This window comes from Oncorhynchus masou, chromosome 27, assembly GCF_036934945.1.
Source record: "Oncorhynchus masou masou isolate Uvic2021 chromosome 27, UVic_Omas_1.1, whole genome shotgun sequence".
NCBI classification, from domain to species: domain Eukaryota; kingdom Metazoa; phylum Chordata; class Actinopteri; order Salmoniformes; family Salmonidae; genus Oncorhynchus; species Oncorhynchus masou.
In genome coordinates, this window is record NC_088238.1 from 46,788,154 (window position 1) to 46,807,213 (window position 19,060).

Sequence of the window (19,060 nt, forward strand, 5' to 3'; positions counted from 1 at the left end):
CATCTAAGCGTATAATGTCATTACTACATAATTATAATGACGCCCAGTCATATCAGGCTACGGTCCCTCTCTCTGAAAGAAAGAAGATGATGATAATGATGAAGATGTTGAACTCAAGAAAATGGGAATTCCACACGATTTTGAAATCCATAGATTAGGTTTTAATTAGCTTTCCAAGCTTCCCCTCTTTCATTTGCTAATTAACACGAGAGCAATCTATTCCCCTTCATAGGAGGACATGAGTCTGTGGCTGGCCTGACTGGAAAAGTCGAAAGAAAACCATCTCACAATTTACCAAAGCGTAGTATAAAATAATAGAAATATTCTATCTGAAGGCTTACAATCATGATATTGGATGACGAATGGCTAAATACTGCAATTGGCATGATGAATCTGTGTGAAGACAAAAATAACAGAAACCTATGTGATTTTTAAACTTCTACTCCACATTTCCCACTCTGTGCTCTAAGGCTTCAACACTACTTAGGAAGCACTTTACACAGTCATATAAAACATTGAAATCCATGAGCCCGATTATAAAACCTTAACAGCAAAACTGCAATACAATCCCTTTAAAGATTTTTTGGTACCATATAATATTACAATTGTTGGAAAAATGGTCAATGGAAATGGCAATGCTAACTGCTCCTAGCCAAAACCTTTCGGCTGCCTGCATTATAACATTTCTCCTCCACTTTGTCAGCATTCGTCAACAGATAATTTGTTCGCACGGCTAGCAGTGCTGAGTTATGGCCTCCCACCTTCTTTTTTTCTCTTAAGTTACCTGATAGACTGTTTACCGCTATTAAGCCTGAGGGAAAGTATCAACGTTGTACCACTTTGCATCACTGTTTGCCAGTGTCAATAATTCAGCGCTAGTCAATAACAGTTACTCAGGCCTGGGCTTTTTAACAGCCATTGCGATCAAAAGTATATTTACCATTATTGCTGCTGATGATTATTTGTTTGAGTCAGCCATTGGATGATCTATTCCTAGGTACACTAGGATTAAGTATCCTTATCCAAACCTACTTACTGAGGATGTCTTAATATGGACACCTAAAATGGCTATTTAAAATGCAACATGTGGCACTGACAGAAAGTTTGGTGAATTATTTGACACGACTCACTTGTGACCTTACATCTATCCCTCTGAATTCAAGTGAAATCACCACTCTACCAATTACAACATCCATAAAGAATTTGGTTGGGGTTTCGATACTTTTATTTGGGGTTTGTGCTTGTCCATCCCTTCCTCACAGTCTCATTAAGTATTGATCATTCATTAGGTGCGAAATGGCAGGAAACCAAGGGGTTGCTGACATCACAATCTCAGGTGCCACCTACTGCCATTGTGCCCTTGAGCAAGGTACGTAATACCAAATGTGTTCCAGGGACATAGCTCAGAGGCTGACTCTGTGCTGCTTCCAGCCTTTCGTTTGTGTATGAGTAGTGTCCGGGAGCTGGGAATTACATAAAACAGCAAAAATACACATTTCCGATTATCATTGGAAATACAGTTGAATTTTGTAATTATTTTATTTCATGAAAATAACCTACTATATCCCAGGCGAAGTTGGCGACCCAATAGACGGCCGGGTTGACGCCGCTGACAAACTGCAAGTGCTTGGCTTTGTTGACACGCTCCTGGATGAGGAAGAGGACAAAGCTCGCTGGGATAAAGGACATGGCGAAGATGACACAGATGGACACCACCAAATCGGTGGAGGTGGCAGCACTGAAGAAGAAGAAAGAAATCATAAAGTTGAGTACAGGTTTGATTCTAGCATGATCAATAGGTTTGGTTGATAACTGACTGGAGAAGGGTCGTTTGCTTTAAATGGAAAGGTTAGTATTTTACAACTCAATGTTAGATGATAAAGAAAAAACATCATCTGTGATTTGGTTAATAAACATCGGCTAACTTTAGCAAACGCTAGCAAAAAATTTATTGACAATCACCTATAAGTAAGATCAAACCAAAAAAAAGCTAATTTCAGTTGATTTTTATGCTCCCTTCCTTTCCATAAATTATTAGCTACTGGTAGCTAATGGAAAGTAAAGTTTTCAAGGGGATGTTTGAATTACAGTTTCTCCTGGCCCAAAGACTACTTTCAGTGTGAGGACCCATTTAACAATTTAACATAAAGTTATAAAATACTGAACCTCCCCTTTGAGAGTGATTGATTTTTCTACTATCGATCCATCAATCAATCTTTAGATGTATTCATTACCCTTTTACATCTTCAGTCATGTACTCTACAGTAACCCAACAGAGCAGTCGAAAACTACCAAAAAAGATTCAGTGTACTGACGCACCTGGTGTGTGAGCAGCTTGTTTTGATCCTAAAATCCTTTATAAGTAATTCTTTTCCATGTGTTCCCATGATGCAGTCACCACATACAAAATTGGATTTCACTTTTTTTCCCTCCATTCCCATCACAGGCGGCAGGTGGCACCTTAATTGGGGAGTACAGTCTCATAGTAATGGCTGGAATGGAATAAATGGAATGTTATCAAACATCAGAAAACAGGGTTTCCATGTGTTTGATACCGTTACATTTACTACATTTCAGGTATTATCATGAGCCCGTTCTCCGCTCAGCAGCCTCTTGTGACGTCCATGATAGATGAATGACTCGATAAGCCAACATCAGAGAAAAACTGAGGACACACTTGAAACCCATATACTTCCTTTACTAACAAACCAGAACCAGAGGCCACCCAGACCTTTACCGCTGACAATTAGTCCAAACATGGGTGGAGCCAGATAGGGTCACAGCTGGACAGTGGAACCAAAAAAAATCCAGTTCGAGAGCAATGTTATTAAGAACATTGGATGCATTCCAAATCGCACCCTATTCTCTATAGAGTGAACTATTTTTGACTGGCCCTATGGGCCCTTGTCAAACGTAGTGCACTACTGTATATAGGGAATAGGGTGCCATTTGGGACACAGCCATTGTCTAGGGATCTGAGGCCTATGTCTGCATAGGCCTGAGGGGCTACAGACAGAGGATTGGTCAAGGGGCCTTTTGGTGGAAGTAAGCCTCACAACTTTTCCAGGTGTTGAGTTGCATTCTGAGTGAAATCTCACACTTTCTGCACCAGTCGTGTCATCCCACTGGGCACACACTGATTGAATCAACATTATTTCCATATAATTTCAATGAAATGACATTGAACCAATGTGGGAAAGACGTTGAATTTACACCTGTGCCCAGTGGGATTAGTCTTGCCTTTGACATGGATTGAGAGCAACTGAAATATTTGACCTATACTTTAATTGCTCTGGATAAGAGTACTTACAGTTGAAGTCAGAAGTTTACATACACCTTAGCCAAATACATTTAAACTCAGTTTTTTACAATTCATGACATTTAATCCTAATAAAAATTCCCTGTCTTTAGGTCAGTTACGATCACCACTTTATTTTAAGAATGTGAAATGTCAGAATAATAGTAGAGAGAATGATTTATTTCAGCTTTTATTTCTGTCATCACTTTCCCAGTGGGTAAGAGGTTTTTCTCCCTCATGATGCCATCTATTTTGTTAAGTGCACCAGTCCCTCCTGCAGCAAGTCACCCCCACAACATGATGCTGCCACCCCGTGTTTCACGGTTGGGATGGTTTTCTTCGGCTGGCAAGCGTCCCTCTTTTTCCTCCAAACATAACAATGGTCATTATGGCCAAACAGTTCTATTTTTGTTTCATCAGACCAGAGGACATTTCTCCAAAATGTACAATCTTTGTCCCCATGTGCAGTTGCAAAATGTAGTCTGGCTTTTTTATGGCGGTTTTGGAGCAGTAGCATCTTCCATGCTGAGCGGCCTTTCAGGTTATGTTGATATAGGACTTGTTTCCTTCAGCATCTCCACAAGGTCCTTTGCTGTTGTTCTGGGATTGATTTGCACCAAAGTACATTCATCTCTAGGAGACAGAACACGTCTCCTTCCTGAGTGGTATGACGGCTGCGTGGTCCCATGGTGTTTATACTTGCGTACTATTGTTTGTACAGATGAACGTCTTACCTTCAGGCGTTTGGAAATTGCTCCCAAGGATGAACCAGACTTATGTAGGTCTACAATTTATTTTCAGAGGTCTTGGCTGATTTCTTTAGATTTTCCCATGACGTCAAGCAAAGAGGCACTGAGTTTGAAGGTAGGCCTTGAAATACATCCACAGGTACACCTCCAATTGACTCAAATTATGTCAATGAGCCTATCAGAAGCTTCTAAAGCCATGACATCATTTTCTGGAATTTTCCAAGCTGTTTAAAGGCAGTCAACTTAGTGCATGTTCACTTCTGACCCACTGGAATTGTGATATAGTGAATTATAAATGAAATAGTCTGTCTGTAAACAATTGTTGGAAAAATTACTTGTGTCATGAACAAAGTAGATGTCCTAACAGACTTGCCAAAACTATAGTTTGTTAACAAGAAGTGGAGTGGTTGGAGTGGTTGAAAAACGAGTTTTAATGACTCCAACCTAAGTGTTTGTAAACTTCCAACTTCAACTGTATTACTAAAATGTCCTATAATGTCTAAGTATTATTAGACAAGTCTTGCATGGTTTAATTTATAATAAAAATATGTCCAGTTGGGGAAATGGTATGTATGATCTACTGTAAATTATAAGAATTGTATGATGTTTAATGTATTAGCTATGTGCTTGTTACCTGTCACGTTCTGACCATAGTTCTTGTGTGTTTTCCTTATTTTAGTGTTGGTCAGGATGTGAGCTGGGTGGGCATTCTATGTTGTGTGTCTAGTTTGTCTATTTCCATGTTTGGCATGATATGGTTCTCAATCAGAGGCAGGTGTTAGTCATTGTCTCTGATTGGGAACCATGTTTAGTTAGCCTGTTTTGTGTTGGGTTTTGTGGGTGGTTGTTTCCTGTCTTTGTGTTTTCTGCACCAGTTAGGACTGTTTCGGTTTTCACGTTTATTGTTTTGTAGTTAGTTCATGTTAAGTGTCTCTTATTAAAGAACCATGAACTAGAACCATGATCCTCCATGCGGTTGGAATATGATTCACCCAGCTAAAGACCACTTAAACATAATCCTAAAACTAACCCTTAACATAATTCTAACCCTAACACTAAATCCCCTAGAAATAGCATCTGACTTTGTAGGGACCAACAAAATTTCCCCAGTTGGTCAAATATCTGTTTGTTTCCAAGTCCCCACAAGAATAGTTAAACACACACACACACACACACACACGTTTATATCACCTACTGTGGACACCTGTTCTCACACCACATTCTGGGGACACCACCTTTCTGATAACAAAAACATTAAAATTAGAAGAAAAAAAATCTAGAATGAATACACCCCTTCAAATGTAATTGATTCATTGAAATTAGGGTAGATGACATTGTGGGGACTGGGAGGAAACTCCTTATTTGGTGTCAACAGGAAGACCCATCTGGGGACCAAGTTCCGACCAACTAGTACCATCTGGGGACAATAGTGTAGGCTATTGTTTATTGCACAAAATGATGGATTCTAATCTAGATAAGTTTGAATTGCTAGCTGTTCAGCATATCAGTACCCACGAGAGAATGCTGCGGGGTGTTCCCTTTTGCATATGCATCAGATGCATATCAACATGCAAGGTGTTCAAACATGCTTGATAATAAAATGCTTTATAAAGAGTGCACAAACTATTGTAAATGAATAATTGCATGAAGAAATAATGGGAATATATCAATAAAAAAAACAATAGTTATTTTTTTAGAGAGTCAATGACATGTTTTGTATAATTCTACAGTCCTAGAAACACGTAGGCCTATAGCCTATTTTTGTTTCCCTTGCAAAAAAACACTACAGTGTAATCCTTTTGATCAACCACACACACACACACACATACACACACACAGACACACACACCTCCTCCCTCACGCCTTACCACACAATCTCTCGCCAGACTACCTGCCAGGTAATTAACATATTAAATAAGTCGCGCCGCGCCACCTCAACATTCATCAGTGCGGGCTGGACACAATTAGGATGCGCAAACATGAAGTAATTTACGCAGTAGGTGCCGCCCCACGTTCAGCAGTTTTCAACAGGTTTATCTAGACCTCGCTCGCCGGGGCCGAGGAATGTTTGAGGCAATTGATTGGCTAATGAGGTAACCCTGAGCAAGGACTAGCGTCTAATCACTGTGAGGAGACATGCACCCTGCTAATAAAGTAATAAACAGTATAGTAGGGGAGAGCATTTAATGTTCCTGGTCGTTCCAGGTGTTTTTGCCTAAGGTCTAGAGTGGAGTGCGGCTTCAAACATGGAGGTGTAGAGGGGAGTTAGAAAACCATAATGAAGTAGTCAAATAATAGTCTACCTTTGAATTGTTTGAGTAAATCATTTTCCAGCCAGTATGTGTAGCCATAATGCAGAAATTGAGACATATACACATATGGCAACTCGCAGGAAAACCAAATACCTGCTCTGAACATGGTACATGAGTCCTTTAATGTCAAGCTGTTTTATTAATGGCCATGGGAGACTTGGTGACTGAACAGATCTCTCTCTGATTCACTGACCTAGCAAGCTCCAGGTCACAGAGACCCACCATGATGATTATTCTGCTTATGCTAGGAGAGCATTTTTTATTTTATTTAATTTATTTATTTAACTAGGCAAGTCAGTTAAGAACAAATTCTTATTTTCAATGACAGCCTTGGAACAGCAGGTTAACTGTCTGTTCAGGGGCAGAACGACAGATTTGTACCTTGTCAGCTCTGGGATTTGAACTTGCAACCTTCCGGTTACGAGTCCAACGCTCTAACCACTAGGCTACCCTGCCACCCATTGCAGTGAGGCTAGACAACATGCCTAGACAGAAGCAGCTACCCCATAAATGTTCTACAACCACCACATCACATGTTCCTGTCTGCTCCGTTTGAAACCACCCTTTGTGGAGAACAACTCTTGAATTAGGGTCATGACGCAGGGACACAATGCACGATCGCATAGGACACAAACACCCACACGGTTTTTACTCCTATGCTTTTTAACTCTGGTAATCCATGATCCAAAGTTCATCTTTAGATCATGGGTAATAAATTCCCCGCAGGGACCACATGGAGAGAGAGCGAGAGAGAGGGCGAGAGAGAGGGCGAGAGAGAGAGAAATGAGACAAACATAGGAAGAAACAGAGAGAGTCAGAGAAAAGACAGATACAAAGAGAAAGGCAGAGAGAGAGAGAGAGAGAGAGAAACAGAGACGGAGACAGAGAGAAAGAGAGGGGGGCTGAATCTATTGTATGGAAGGTAAGGTATTGCAATTATCTTCTAGCTCCACCTCCATGTCTTTTCTCTCTAACTCAACACTGTCGCTACTACATCAATACCTTACTTAGATAGAGGTAACACAAGAATGGAACAAGGAACTAAATAGTATCTGTGGCATGAGGATCGCATCAGGTCAAGGTCGAAACTGACATTTCAGCAAACAAAGTGTGAAAACTGAGCGTAGGCCTAATTTGACATCTACATAGTTCAAATCAAATCAAATTGTAATGGTCGCATACATGTGTTTAGCAGATGTTATTGCGGGTGTAGCGAAATGCTTGTGTTTCTAGCTCCGACAGTGCAGTAATATCTAACAATTTTACAACATATAACCAATACACACAAATCTAAGTTAGATGTGCAGTAGGGCTTTAGGTTATGTTATGATGTAATATGTCACTGTATGATATGATACTATGTTATGCTACTGTTTATTTTATGCTAGGATATGTTATGTAATTATATTCTGCTATAATACTGCAAGTCATGTTATATTATGTAATGTTACATTGTATTATGTTATTTTTGCTTATATTATGCAAGGCTTTTCCTCGATTATGGAGATTGGATAGATGATTGACTGCATTAGACAGTGAAGTCTGGTGGTTTTGTACTTCAATAACACCCTCATTAATCAAAGACATCTCATGGGGTAGCTGCTTCAGGGCTCCTGGCTGATCTCTTGGGTTATAAAGCGACAGTATCTGAAAGTGTGTGTTTCCCATGGGCTACTCACATGAATGAATCTCTTCCTCCACCTCCCTCCCTCCCTCCCTCCCTCCCCCTCCCTCCCTCCCTCCCTCCCTCCCTCCCTCCCTCCCTCCCTCCCTCCCTCCCTCCCTCCCTCCCTCCCTCCCTTGTCTAATATAATATATACAGGTGAGTTTCCCCTAGACACTGATCTTGGTCATTTTTTTATTTCACCAACTAAAAGTTAAGGTTAGGATTGGGAGAGGGGAAGCTGATCTTAGATCTTTACGTAAGGGAAGCTTACCCCCGGAGCTGATACATTCCTACTCACAGTGCCTGGTAGGAGAGCTGCACCTTGGTGAGGTTGAGAGGGTGGCTGGAGGAGGAGATGCCGTACTCCCTGGGGTCACGGCCCGTAGGCAGGTTGCCCCTCAGGATGGCGTTGTTGGCCACGTTGAGGAACGAAACGATCCCGTGCCACGCTTGGTTGTAGAACCACACCTGGAGACATGGCAGATGGTTCATAGCTGTTACAGTTCAAATACAGACCAAGTTTAAGGCTAGTCCTGGCCTAAAAAGAATAAACTGTACCTTTATGGAAATTATACAGGTTATTCCTGGTAGTTACTCCAGTTCAATGCAGTTGTAAAACATGGCCCTTGTATTACATTAGCTTCTTGATAATACATACAAAATAATAATTGATTTAGATACAGTAACAGCAACTACAACAAAAGAAGCAATAACTATCAACGCTCACAAGTTGAACACAAAGTTATAACAAACGATTGACTACTTTTCTCTTTAAGATGCTCCCGGTGCCTGTATCGCCCGTTGTGCAGGAGAAGAATATTCTAGAAAGAGAGCACCCCCGCTGATAGTGCTGGTCTAATTAAGATTAGATGGAGTTTGGGCCTACCGTAACACTGTATCACACATACACACAGTAAAGCACACACACACTCACATACTCAAAGTGCACGCACACACACACAAGCACATTCATGTGCACACTCACACTTTTCGTGTCTCTCACAATCTCCACATACACTCCCCGAAGATATTTGTGGTTGACTACAGTATTAGCGACTTAAACAATTGCACATAAAAAAGGCCATTTTGGTTTATACAACGCAAGTGCTTAAGTTATTTTGACGGCAGTTTCTTTTAATAAATTCCACAATGTACTGGATTCCTCTTTCCTCAACCCCGGGGAGACCTGTTGCTAGACTCCCATTAGATACATCAAACATGGTGGACATCAAAAGAGTGGAAGAGAGTGGAAGTTAATGCTATAAAGAACAGTATGAGGCTGGCTAAGTTAACACTGCTACCACAGAATTCAAGCGGTCTAATTGCATCAAGCATCAACCATAAAGGCTGCTGTTGAATCCATTGGAAGAGTATAACTTCATAATGCTAACAGAATCCACTTTGCACTGTGCAATTCTTCTTTTCGCTGCTTTATCTTGTCTCAATGGAGGATCTCTGTCTGAATAATACATTTATGAAGTCATTTGAACCACTCAACCACTCCCTATGCAGTTTAGGTGTCTGTGATGGGAATTAAGTGATTCAGATGCAGCTCAGATTGCATGTAAAACCCAGGAGATGGGCTTGTCTTGTATGATTTGTGATTAGCATCGCTCTACAAAGGCAGAGAACTATCTGTGTACCAGCGTTGGACTATACCTGATACTGTATCCTCTCACAAAGCACTCATGATGATGGCCAAGCAAAAATGGTGAGGAGCCTCTGAGTCTCGAAGCCTGAAGATGAAGAATGATATAATACCTTGACGTTATCCCTGGTCCCAAGCTCTTTCAGGAGCGTCTTGGCGTTCAGAAGGATCTGCTCAGTCGTGTTATCCTAATGAAGGAGAGAATAATAATAATAATAACAACAAGAGAACAAGGCTTAATTGGACACACTTGGGAAAATACATATCCTCTTTGAAATGCAAAACATCATGGAACAGCATTCTCTCTATATTGCTGAGGCCCACTTATTTATGTATTTTATATAGGCTGGAGAAGCAACATTATTAGGCTTGTTATTTCAGCAAACCTGCAGCACTGATTTCAGCTGCCCCCCCCCTCTCTCCCTCTCCACTGCCATGGTTTATAAAAGTTCTAGAGGGGAGGTAGGGTATTCCTACATATGAGATGCTTGATACATATGACCCCTGGTTATTAGTGCTATATAGGGCAGGTGGGAGTGGGAACCAAATGGGTCAACGTTGGAGCCAAATTATTTCGCCAACCCAGCACTGCCTTCCACTTGCACCTCTCTCCTTTCTCTTTTTAAAAATGTTTTTCTCTCTTTTCTCACTATGGAAATTCCTCCACATGGTGTTCTAACATATAACACAGTGGAGTGGCAGGACCAGGTGTGGGTGGGCCACATGGGTTGCGTAAAAAAAACACACTATGGTCATGTTTCATGTGAAATGGGCCTTGGGATGAGTGCTGCTGAGAACCGTGTGATTTGTGATGGCCCGTCGTCACGCCTGTGCCCAGGTCCAGTTCAGCCTGGCCCGGTGCACACTGCACGCATTACACGTGTCATATAAATGCAAATGGTTCCTTCGGTCTGCAGGCGAGTCAAATCAAAAGCCTACAATACGAGAGGTAGGAAGAGAGGGACAGGGGAAGGAGAAAAGGAGGGAGGGAGAGGGTAGAGAGAGAGGGAGAAAAACAGGGAGCAAGAGAAAGGAGGAGGGAGTGTTTGCACACTGTACTCATCGTCTCTCTATTTAGGAGAAACACACAGAACACCGACCATCTGATTTATTAGTAATGAACTCAGGAACTACAAGCCCTTTTTTATGTCTGTAAATTCTGCCTTTCTCCAAGATTTTTAACATAATTTGCTTTTAATATCAAATTGTATTTGTCACAATCACTGAATACAACAGGTGTAGGTAGACCTTACAGTGAAATGCTTACTTACAAGGCCTAAACCAACAATGCAGTTCTAAGAAAAATAAGTGATAAAGTATTTACTAAATGAACTGAAGTAAAAGAATGGGGAGTGAGGGAGGAGGAAACCGGAGGGGGTGAGATGGAGGGAGCAAAGGTTCTGGCGCAGGATGGCACCATAGTGGGCACGACATTGGTATGGGTTCTTCCTGAGGATTAGCTCCTCGTTCTACTGGCATTGTTTCTGTTGCAGACGGGAAGACACGTGGCGGGAGACAGAGAGGGGGTTAGGGAATTACGGCAAACATTTACTGATGCTTATCCCTTATGAAACGACTTCCTCCTCAAGGGCGATGGTGCTCGTATGGCCAATGACCCGGACACCCACACAGCCACAGCCAGCGATACAATGGTGGCACGATGCGTTCTGTCAAGTGCGTGATGAGAAAGCTGTTTTGGCATTCAAAACACTGTATTTGACTACTTTATTGACAAGTGTTTCCAAATTGTCTTCAAGCATGGTGTGTTTTGTTTTTGCCATGTTGTAATATCTTCCTTCCTCATCCTATTCGATCCCAGAATGCTTTGCCACATGAGTCTCATTTCAATATCAAATTTGCAGATCTTCTGACTTTATACACTGCACTCTTTGAGAGAGGTAGTTAGCAAACCAGGCCAAAGACCCCTCAGAGACACCAATACTCCTTAGCCGGCCCACAAGAACGGAATGGTCAACCTAATCAAAAGCTTTGGCCAAGTCAATAAAAATAGTAGCACAATATTGCTTAGAATCAAGGGCAATGGTGACATCATTGAGGACCTTTAAGGTTGCAGTGACACTTCCATAACCTGCACAGAAACCAGACTGCATACCAGAGAGAATACTATAGACATTGATAGTTGACAAGTTTTTCCAACACTTTTGATAAACAGGGCAAAATAGAAATAGGCCTATAACAGTCAGTTAGGATCAGCTTGCCTTCCAAGCATTGGGAACCTCCTCAGAAAGGAGAAGCAGGTTAAAAAAGGTGGAGATAGGCTTGGCGATGCTAGGGTCAGGAACCTTAAAGAAGAAAGGGTCTAAACCATCCGACCCTTCTGACCCTAACTTGACCCCCAACTTTGGGGTCAAGTTTAAGGAGCTCCTTTAGCACCTCGGACTCATGCCTACACGGAGAAACTTTGTAGTGGGGCAGGGTAAAAAGAGGCAGAAGCATCGGGATAGTCATATTAGAAGGAGTGAGAGATGAGGAAATGTTGGACGGGCAAGGAGGCATGGCTGAGTCAAATAGGAGTCCTGACTTAATGAAGTGGTGATTAAAGAGTTCAGCCATGTGCTTCTTGTCAGTAACAACCACATCATCAACATTAAGGGACATGGGCAGCTGTGAGGAGGAGGGTTTATTCTCCAGGTCTTTAACAGTTTTCCAGAACCTCTTGGGGTTAGACCCACAGAGAGAGAACTGCTCCTTAAAGTAACTAACTTTGGCCTTCCGGATAGCCTGAGTGCACTTATTTCTCATTTGCCTGAACGATAGCTAGTCAGCCTGAGTATGTGTGTGGAGAGCCTTTCGCCAAATGCAATTATTGGGGTGGAGTAACTCCGCAAGATCACGGTCAAACCAGGGGCTAAACCTGTTTTTAATTCTCATTTCCTTCATGAGGGGTGTTTGTTAACAATGCCACTGAAAATATCAAAAAAGAAGGTCCAAGCGTCTTTGACAGAGGGGATCAAACTGATTCTATACCATTTTACAGAGGCCAGTTCATGAAGGAAGGATTGATCATTAGTTCTTTAGCAAGCGTCTATGACAAATCCGGACAGGTTGTTTCACTGAGCAGCCATTACGAACACACGCTGTAAAACAGTGATCACAAAGGTCATTACATAAAACACCAGACTGATACCTAGCAGGATTATTTCTGAGGATAACGTTTTCTGGGTGTTTGGAGTCATACCTTGTGGGATTGGTGATAATCTGAGAAATTAGGGAGTCCCATTGCTTTAGGACTTGATCAGGTGGTTTAAGCATGTCCCAGCCTAGGTCACCAAGCAGGACAAATTCAGACTTAGTATAAGGGGCCAGGAGAGAGCTTAGGACAGGTAGGGTACAGGCTGGTGCGGATGGAGGACGAAAAAACACCCAGCAACTGTCAACAAAGAACAATTCTCTTCGGCTGGCCATGCTTTCCACCTGGCTACCCCAACTCCGGCCAACAGCTCTGCACCCCCCGCAACAACTGGCCCAAGCCCCCGCCCGCTTCATCTTCACCCAAATCCAGACAGCTGATGTACGGAAAGAGCTGCAAAATCTGGATCCCTACAAATCAGCTGGGCTAGATAATCTGGACCCTCTCTTTATAAAATGATCTGCCACCATTGTTGCAACCACTATTACTAGCCTGTTCCACCTCTCTTTCCTATCGTCTGAGATTCCTAAAGATTGGAAAGCGGCCGTGGTCATCCCCCTCTTCAAAGGGGAGACACTCTAGACCCAAACTGTTATAGACCTTTATCCATCCTGCCTTTCTAAAGTCTTTGAAAGCCAAGTGAACAAACAGATCACCGGCCATTTCGAATCCCACCGTACCTTCTGCAATCTGGTTTCCTAGCTGGTCACAGGTGCACCTCAGCCATGCTCAAGGTCCTAAATGATATCATAACCGCCATCGATAAAAGACAGTACTGTGCAGCCGTCTTCATTGACCTGGCCAAGGCTTCCGACTCTGTCAATAATCGTATTCTTATTGGCAGACTCAACAGCCTTGGTTTCTGACTGGCTGGCCTGGTTCACTACTTCTCAGATAGAGTTCAGTGTGTCAAATCGGAGGGTCTGTTGTCTGGACCTCTAGCAGTCTCTATGGGGGTGCCACAGGGTTTAATTCTCGGGAGGACTCTTTTCTCTGTATATATCAATGTTGTCGCTCTTGCTGTGGGTGATTCTCTGATCCACCTCCACGCAGACGACAGAATTCTGTATACATCTGGCCATTTTTTGGACACTGTGGTAACAAACCTCCAAATGAGCTTCAACGCCATACAACACTCCTTCCGTGGCCTACAACTGCTTTTAAATGCTAGTCAAATTAAATGCATGCTCTTCAACCGATCGCTGCCCGCACCCACCCGCCTGACTACCATCACTACTCTGGACGGTTCTGACTTATGTTGACAACTACAAATACCTAGGTGTCTGGTTAAACTGTAAACTCTCCTTCCAGACTCACATTAAGCATCTCCAATCCAAAGTTAAATCTAGAATCGGCTTCCTATTTCGCAACAAAGTCTCCTTCACCCATGCTGCCAAACATACCCTCGTAAAACGAACTATCCTACCGATCCTTGACTTCAACGATGTAATTTACAAAACAGCCTAAAACACTCTACTCAGCAAATTGGATGCAGTCTATCACAGTGCCATCTGTTTTGTCACCAAAGCCCCATATACTACCAACCACTGCTACTTGTATGCTCTCGTTGGCTGGTCCTCGCTACATATTCATCGCCAAACCCACTGGCTCCAAGTCATCTATAAGTCTTTGCTAGCCTTATCTCAGCTCACTGGTCACCATAGCAACACCCACCCATAGAACTCGCTCCAGCAGGTATATTTCACTGGTCATCCCCAAAGCCAACACCTCATTTGGCCGCCTTTCCTTCCAGTTCTCTGCTGCGAATGATTGGAATGAATCGCAAAAATCACTGAAGCTGGAGAATTATATCTCCCTCACTAACTTTAAGCATCAGCTGTCAGAGCAGCTTACTGATCGCTACAGCTGTACACAGCCCATCTGTAAATGGCCCATCTGTAAATAGCCCATCCATCCAACCAACTACCTACCTCATCCCCATATTTGTTTTATGCTCTTTTTCACACCACTATTTCTGCTTGGACATCCTCATCTGCACATATATCACTCCAGTGTACATTTCTAAATTGTAATTACTTTGCCACTATTGGCCTATTTATTGCCTTACCTCCTAATTTCAGTTGCACACACTGTATACAGATTTTTCTAGTGTGTTATTGACTGTACGTTTGTTTATCCCATGTGTAACTCTGTGTTGTTGTTTGTGTCGCACTGCTTTGCTTTATCTTGGCCAGGTCGCAGTTGTAAATGAGAATATTTTCTCAACTGGCCCACCTAGTTAAATAAAGGTGAAAAAAAAATATATATATTGGATGACTGTCATTCATATTCCATTCACCCAGCTCAATGTAACTTTGATAGGTTTAGGCTACTACATGATACTCCAATTTTCCCTATACCCATCATGAAGATGCTACAACCTAGCCTACGAATGAAAGTTTACAAGGTAGGAGCACAGGTCGAGATGCATTTTTGTAATCAAGGTGAGAGTCATTGACACATTCAATACCTGTCTGCATATATCTGATCTAGGGTGTAATCATTAGTCCAACAGTTGCAAATGAGAGATTCTATTGGACAAATTCAGATATGTTTTACCTCTTTCCCTCGTTCCGTTTGCTTCTGTTTTCAACAGAATTGGTGGAATTAATACACTGCTGATCACATGCAAACACAGTTCACTTTCCAAGCAGCCACATACAAACAGCATGATCCCTTTGATAGTTGTACAATTACTTCTCGCATCTATGTGCTCTCCTCCTCCCCCCCTTTTCCTTCACTTGTAGCTGATGTGCAAAACACATCAGTTGTCTGTAACCAGACTAAAAAAACCTACCCAAGCCAAACCTTTATATCAAACCTCTAACCACTACACACAGCCTACCTACATCGTTGACACCATATTAACGTCATATGCAATTCAGTCAAGATCAAATTCTTATTTACAATGGCGGCCTAAACTGTCCAAACCCGGACAACACTGGGCCAATTGTGCGCCACCCTATGGCACTCCCAATCGCGGCCACTCGGGAGCCCTGGTTACTTTCTAAATGTAATCAGTTACAGTTACTAGTTACCTGTCCAAAATTGTAATCAGTAACGTAACTTTTGGGTTACCCAAACTCAGTAACATAATCCGCTTAAGACGTATTAGAAGAAGACAAAAATGTATGTTACCATTTGAACGACATATATTGCAGGATAAAGCAATGTTACAGTTTATATAGATGCCCATTTATGGATGTTAAATTTTACTTCATGGGTTGCTTATGTACACTTCATCTAACCCGTCGCTTTCTACAGCGTATAATAATACAATTAAATTATATCTTTACATTAAAAACCAAAGTATCAGAATTACAGTCATTCTAATAAATGTTATAACCCTTGATCTTCATAAGACTGGAGATCAGCCAAATTGTTTTACCTGAGCAGGATCCCAAAACAAAGGACTTATTAGCAGCACTACTCATGGAGGACCACTAGTCATGGAGGACTGATTGTGGACTACAGGAAAAGGAGGACCGAGCACGCCCCCAATCTCATCGACGGGAATATAGTGGAGCAGGTTGAGAGCTTCAAGATCCTTGGTGTCAAACATTACCAACAAACTATCATGGTCCAAACACACCAAGATAGTCGTGAAGAGGCCATGACAAATTCTATTCTCCCTCAGGAGACTGAAAAGATTTGGCATGGGTCCTCAGATCCTCAAAACGTTCTACAGCTGCACCATCGAGAGCATCCTGACTGGTTGCATCACTGCCTGGTATGCCAACTGCTCGGCCTGAGACCACAAGGCACGACAGAGGGCAGTGCGTATGGCCCAGTACTTCACTGGGGCCAAGCTTCCTGCCAACCAGGACCTCTATACTAGGCGGTGTCAGAGGAAGGCCCTAAACATTGTCAAAGACTCCAGCCACCCTAGTCATAGACTGTTCTCTCTGCTACCACACGGCAAGCAGTACCGGAGCGCCAAGTCTATGTCCAAAAGGCTTCTTAACAGCTTCTTCCCCCAAGCCATAAGACTCCTGAACAGCTAATCAAATGGCTACCCTGACTATTTGCATTGCCTCCCCCCCCTCCTTTTACGCTGCTACTGTCTGTTTATTATCTATGCAGTCACTTTAACTCTACCTACATGTACATATTACCTCAATTACCTCAACTAACCGGTGCCACGCACATTGACTCTGTACCGGTTCCCCCTGTACAGTGGCAAGAAAAAGTATGTGAACCCTTTGGAATTACCTGGATTTCTGCATAAATTGGTCATAAATTTTGATCTTCATCTAAGTCACTACAATAGACAAACACAGTCTGCTTAAACTAATAACACGCAAACAATTATATGTGTTCATGTCTTTATTGAACACACAGTGTAAACATTCACAGTGCAGGGTAGGAAATGTGTGCGAACCCTTGAATTTAATAATTGTGTTACGACTCCAACCGAAGGTGGCTCCCCTTCCCGTTCGGGTGGCGCTCGGCGGTCGTCGTCGCCGGTCTACTAGCTGCCACTGATTATTTTCTCCCCCTCCTTATGTGTTTAGTTTGTTGCAATTAGTTGGGCTTTATTAGTCAGCTTGCCCGCCCGTTTCTTTGTGCGGGATTAATTATTGTAACCTTTGTGTTTGGTGTAGACCAACGTGTGGGTTTATGTTCGTGGAGTTTGCTGGACTGTTTTCGTCCCCAGTGTCTGGGGCATTTGTCTTGAGCACCCAGTGTTTCGTGGGGTGGCCGTTGTTCACCGTGTGTGCATTAAAAGAGCACTATATTGAACTCTCTGTTTTCCTGCGCTGACTTCACACTCCCGACACCCAGAACGTTACAAATTGGTTGAACCTCCTTTGGCAGTAATAACCTCAACCAAACGTTTTCTGTGGTTGTGGATCAGACCTGTGCATCGGTCAGGAGGAAGTTTGGACCATTCCTCTTTACAAAACTGTTTCAGTTCTGCAATATTCTTGGGATGTCTGGGGTGAACTGTACTCTTGAGGTCATGCCACAGCATGTCAATTAGGTTGAGGTCAGGGCTCTGACTGGGCCACTCCAGAAGGCATATTTTCTTCTGTTGAAGCCATTCTGTTGTTGATTTACTTCTGTGTTTTGGATTATTGTCCTGTTGCATCATCCAACTTTTGTTGAGCTTCAATTGGCAGACAGATATCTTTACATTTTTCTGAAAAATGTCTTGATAAATTTGGGAATTCATTTTTCCTGTCGATGATAGCAAGCTGTCCAGGCTCTGAGGTAGCAAAGCAGCCCCGAACCATAATGCTCCCTCCACCATACTTTATAGCTGGGATGAGGATTTGATGTTGGTGTGCTATGGCTTTTTATTGTGTGTCCCTTCCAAACAACTCAACTTTAGTTTCATCTGTCCACAGATTATCCAGGTGCTCTTTTGCGAACTTCAGACGTGCAGCAAGGTTTTTTTTTGGAGTGCAGTGGCTTCTTCCATGGTGTCCTCCCATGAACATCATTCTTGTTAAGTGTTTTACGTATGGTAGAATTGTCAGCTGAGATGTTAGCATGTTCCAGAGATTTCTGTAAGTCTTTAGCTGAAACTTGAGGATTCTTCTTAACCTCATTGAGCATTCTGTGCAGTCATCTTGTGCTCTGTGCAGTCATCTTTGCTGGATGGCCACTCATAGGGAGAGTAGCAACACTGCTGAACTTGAACTTTAGATGCATGTGATAGCTAAATAAGAAAAAGCGGAAATGAAAAAAAATACAACGAAATCTCTCTTCCTCTCTTGCTTCTAATTTATTCAAAACTGTTCAACTATTGTCTTTCCTTTTTGAGTCAACCACTCACCACATTTTATGCACTGCAGTACTAGCTAGCTGTAGCTAATGCTTTCAGTACTAGATTCATTCTCTGATATTTTGATTGGGTGGGCAACATATCAGTTCATGCTGTAAGAGCTCTGATAGGTTGGAGAACCTCCTCCAGAGGTTGTCATAATTATTGTGAATGTTTATGGAAGGGGGTGAGAACCACACGACTCCTAGGTATTGTATTACAGTCAATGTACCAAGAGGAGGACGGAACCTAGCTGAACTCTGGCTACATCATGGTGCCACTCTACAGAGTGCTGTTGAGGCTACTGTAGACCTTCATGGCAAAACAGTGTGATTGAATCAATTATTTGGTGACGTGAATATATTTAGTATAGTTTTATCTAAAAAGGATAACTTTAATGTTTCACTATTTTTAAGAACTTCACTGAGAAGAAAGGTCCTCCCCTTCCTCCTCTGAGGAGATTCCA

General features: G+C 42.3%; 1 protein-coding gene across 1 annotated transcript in view; it reads right to left on the reverse strand.

Moving 5' to 3' along the window:
- Nucleotides 1-19,060, reverse strand: part of LOC135515515 (phospholipid-transporting ATPase ABCA1-like) — a 257,293-nt gene that overhangs the window by 77,438 nt on the left and 160,795 nt on the right. Inside the window, exons 33-35 of the mRNA XM_064939137.1 lie at nt 9,787-9,861; nt 8,324-8,493; nt 1,561-1,738 (exon numbers count right to left, since the gene is read on the reverse strand). Of these exons, the coding sequence (XP_064795209.1) occupies nt 1,561-1,738; nt 8,324-8,493; nt 9,787-9,861 (423 nt within the window). The remainder of the gene's footprint in view (nt 1-1,560; nt 1,739-8,323; nt 8,494-9,786; nt 9,862-19,060) is intronic.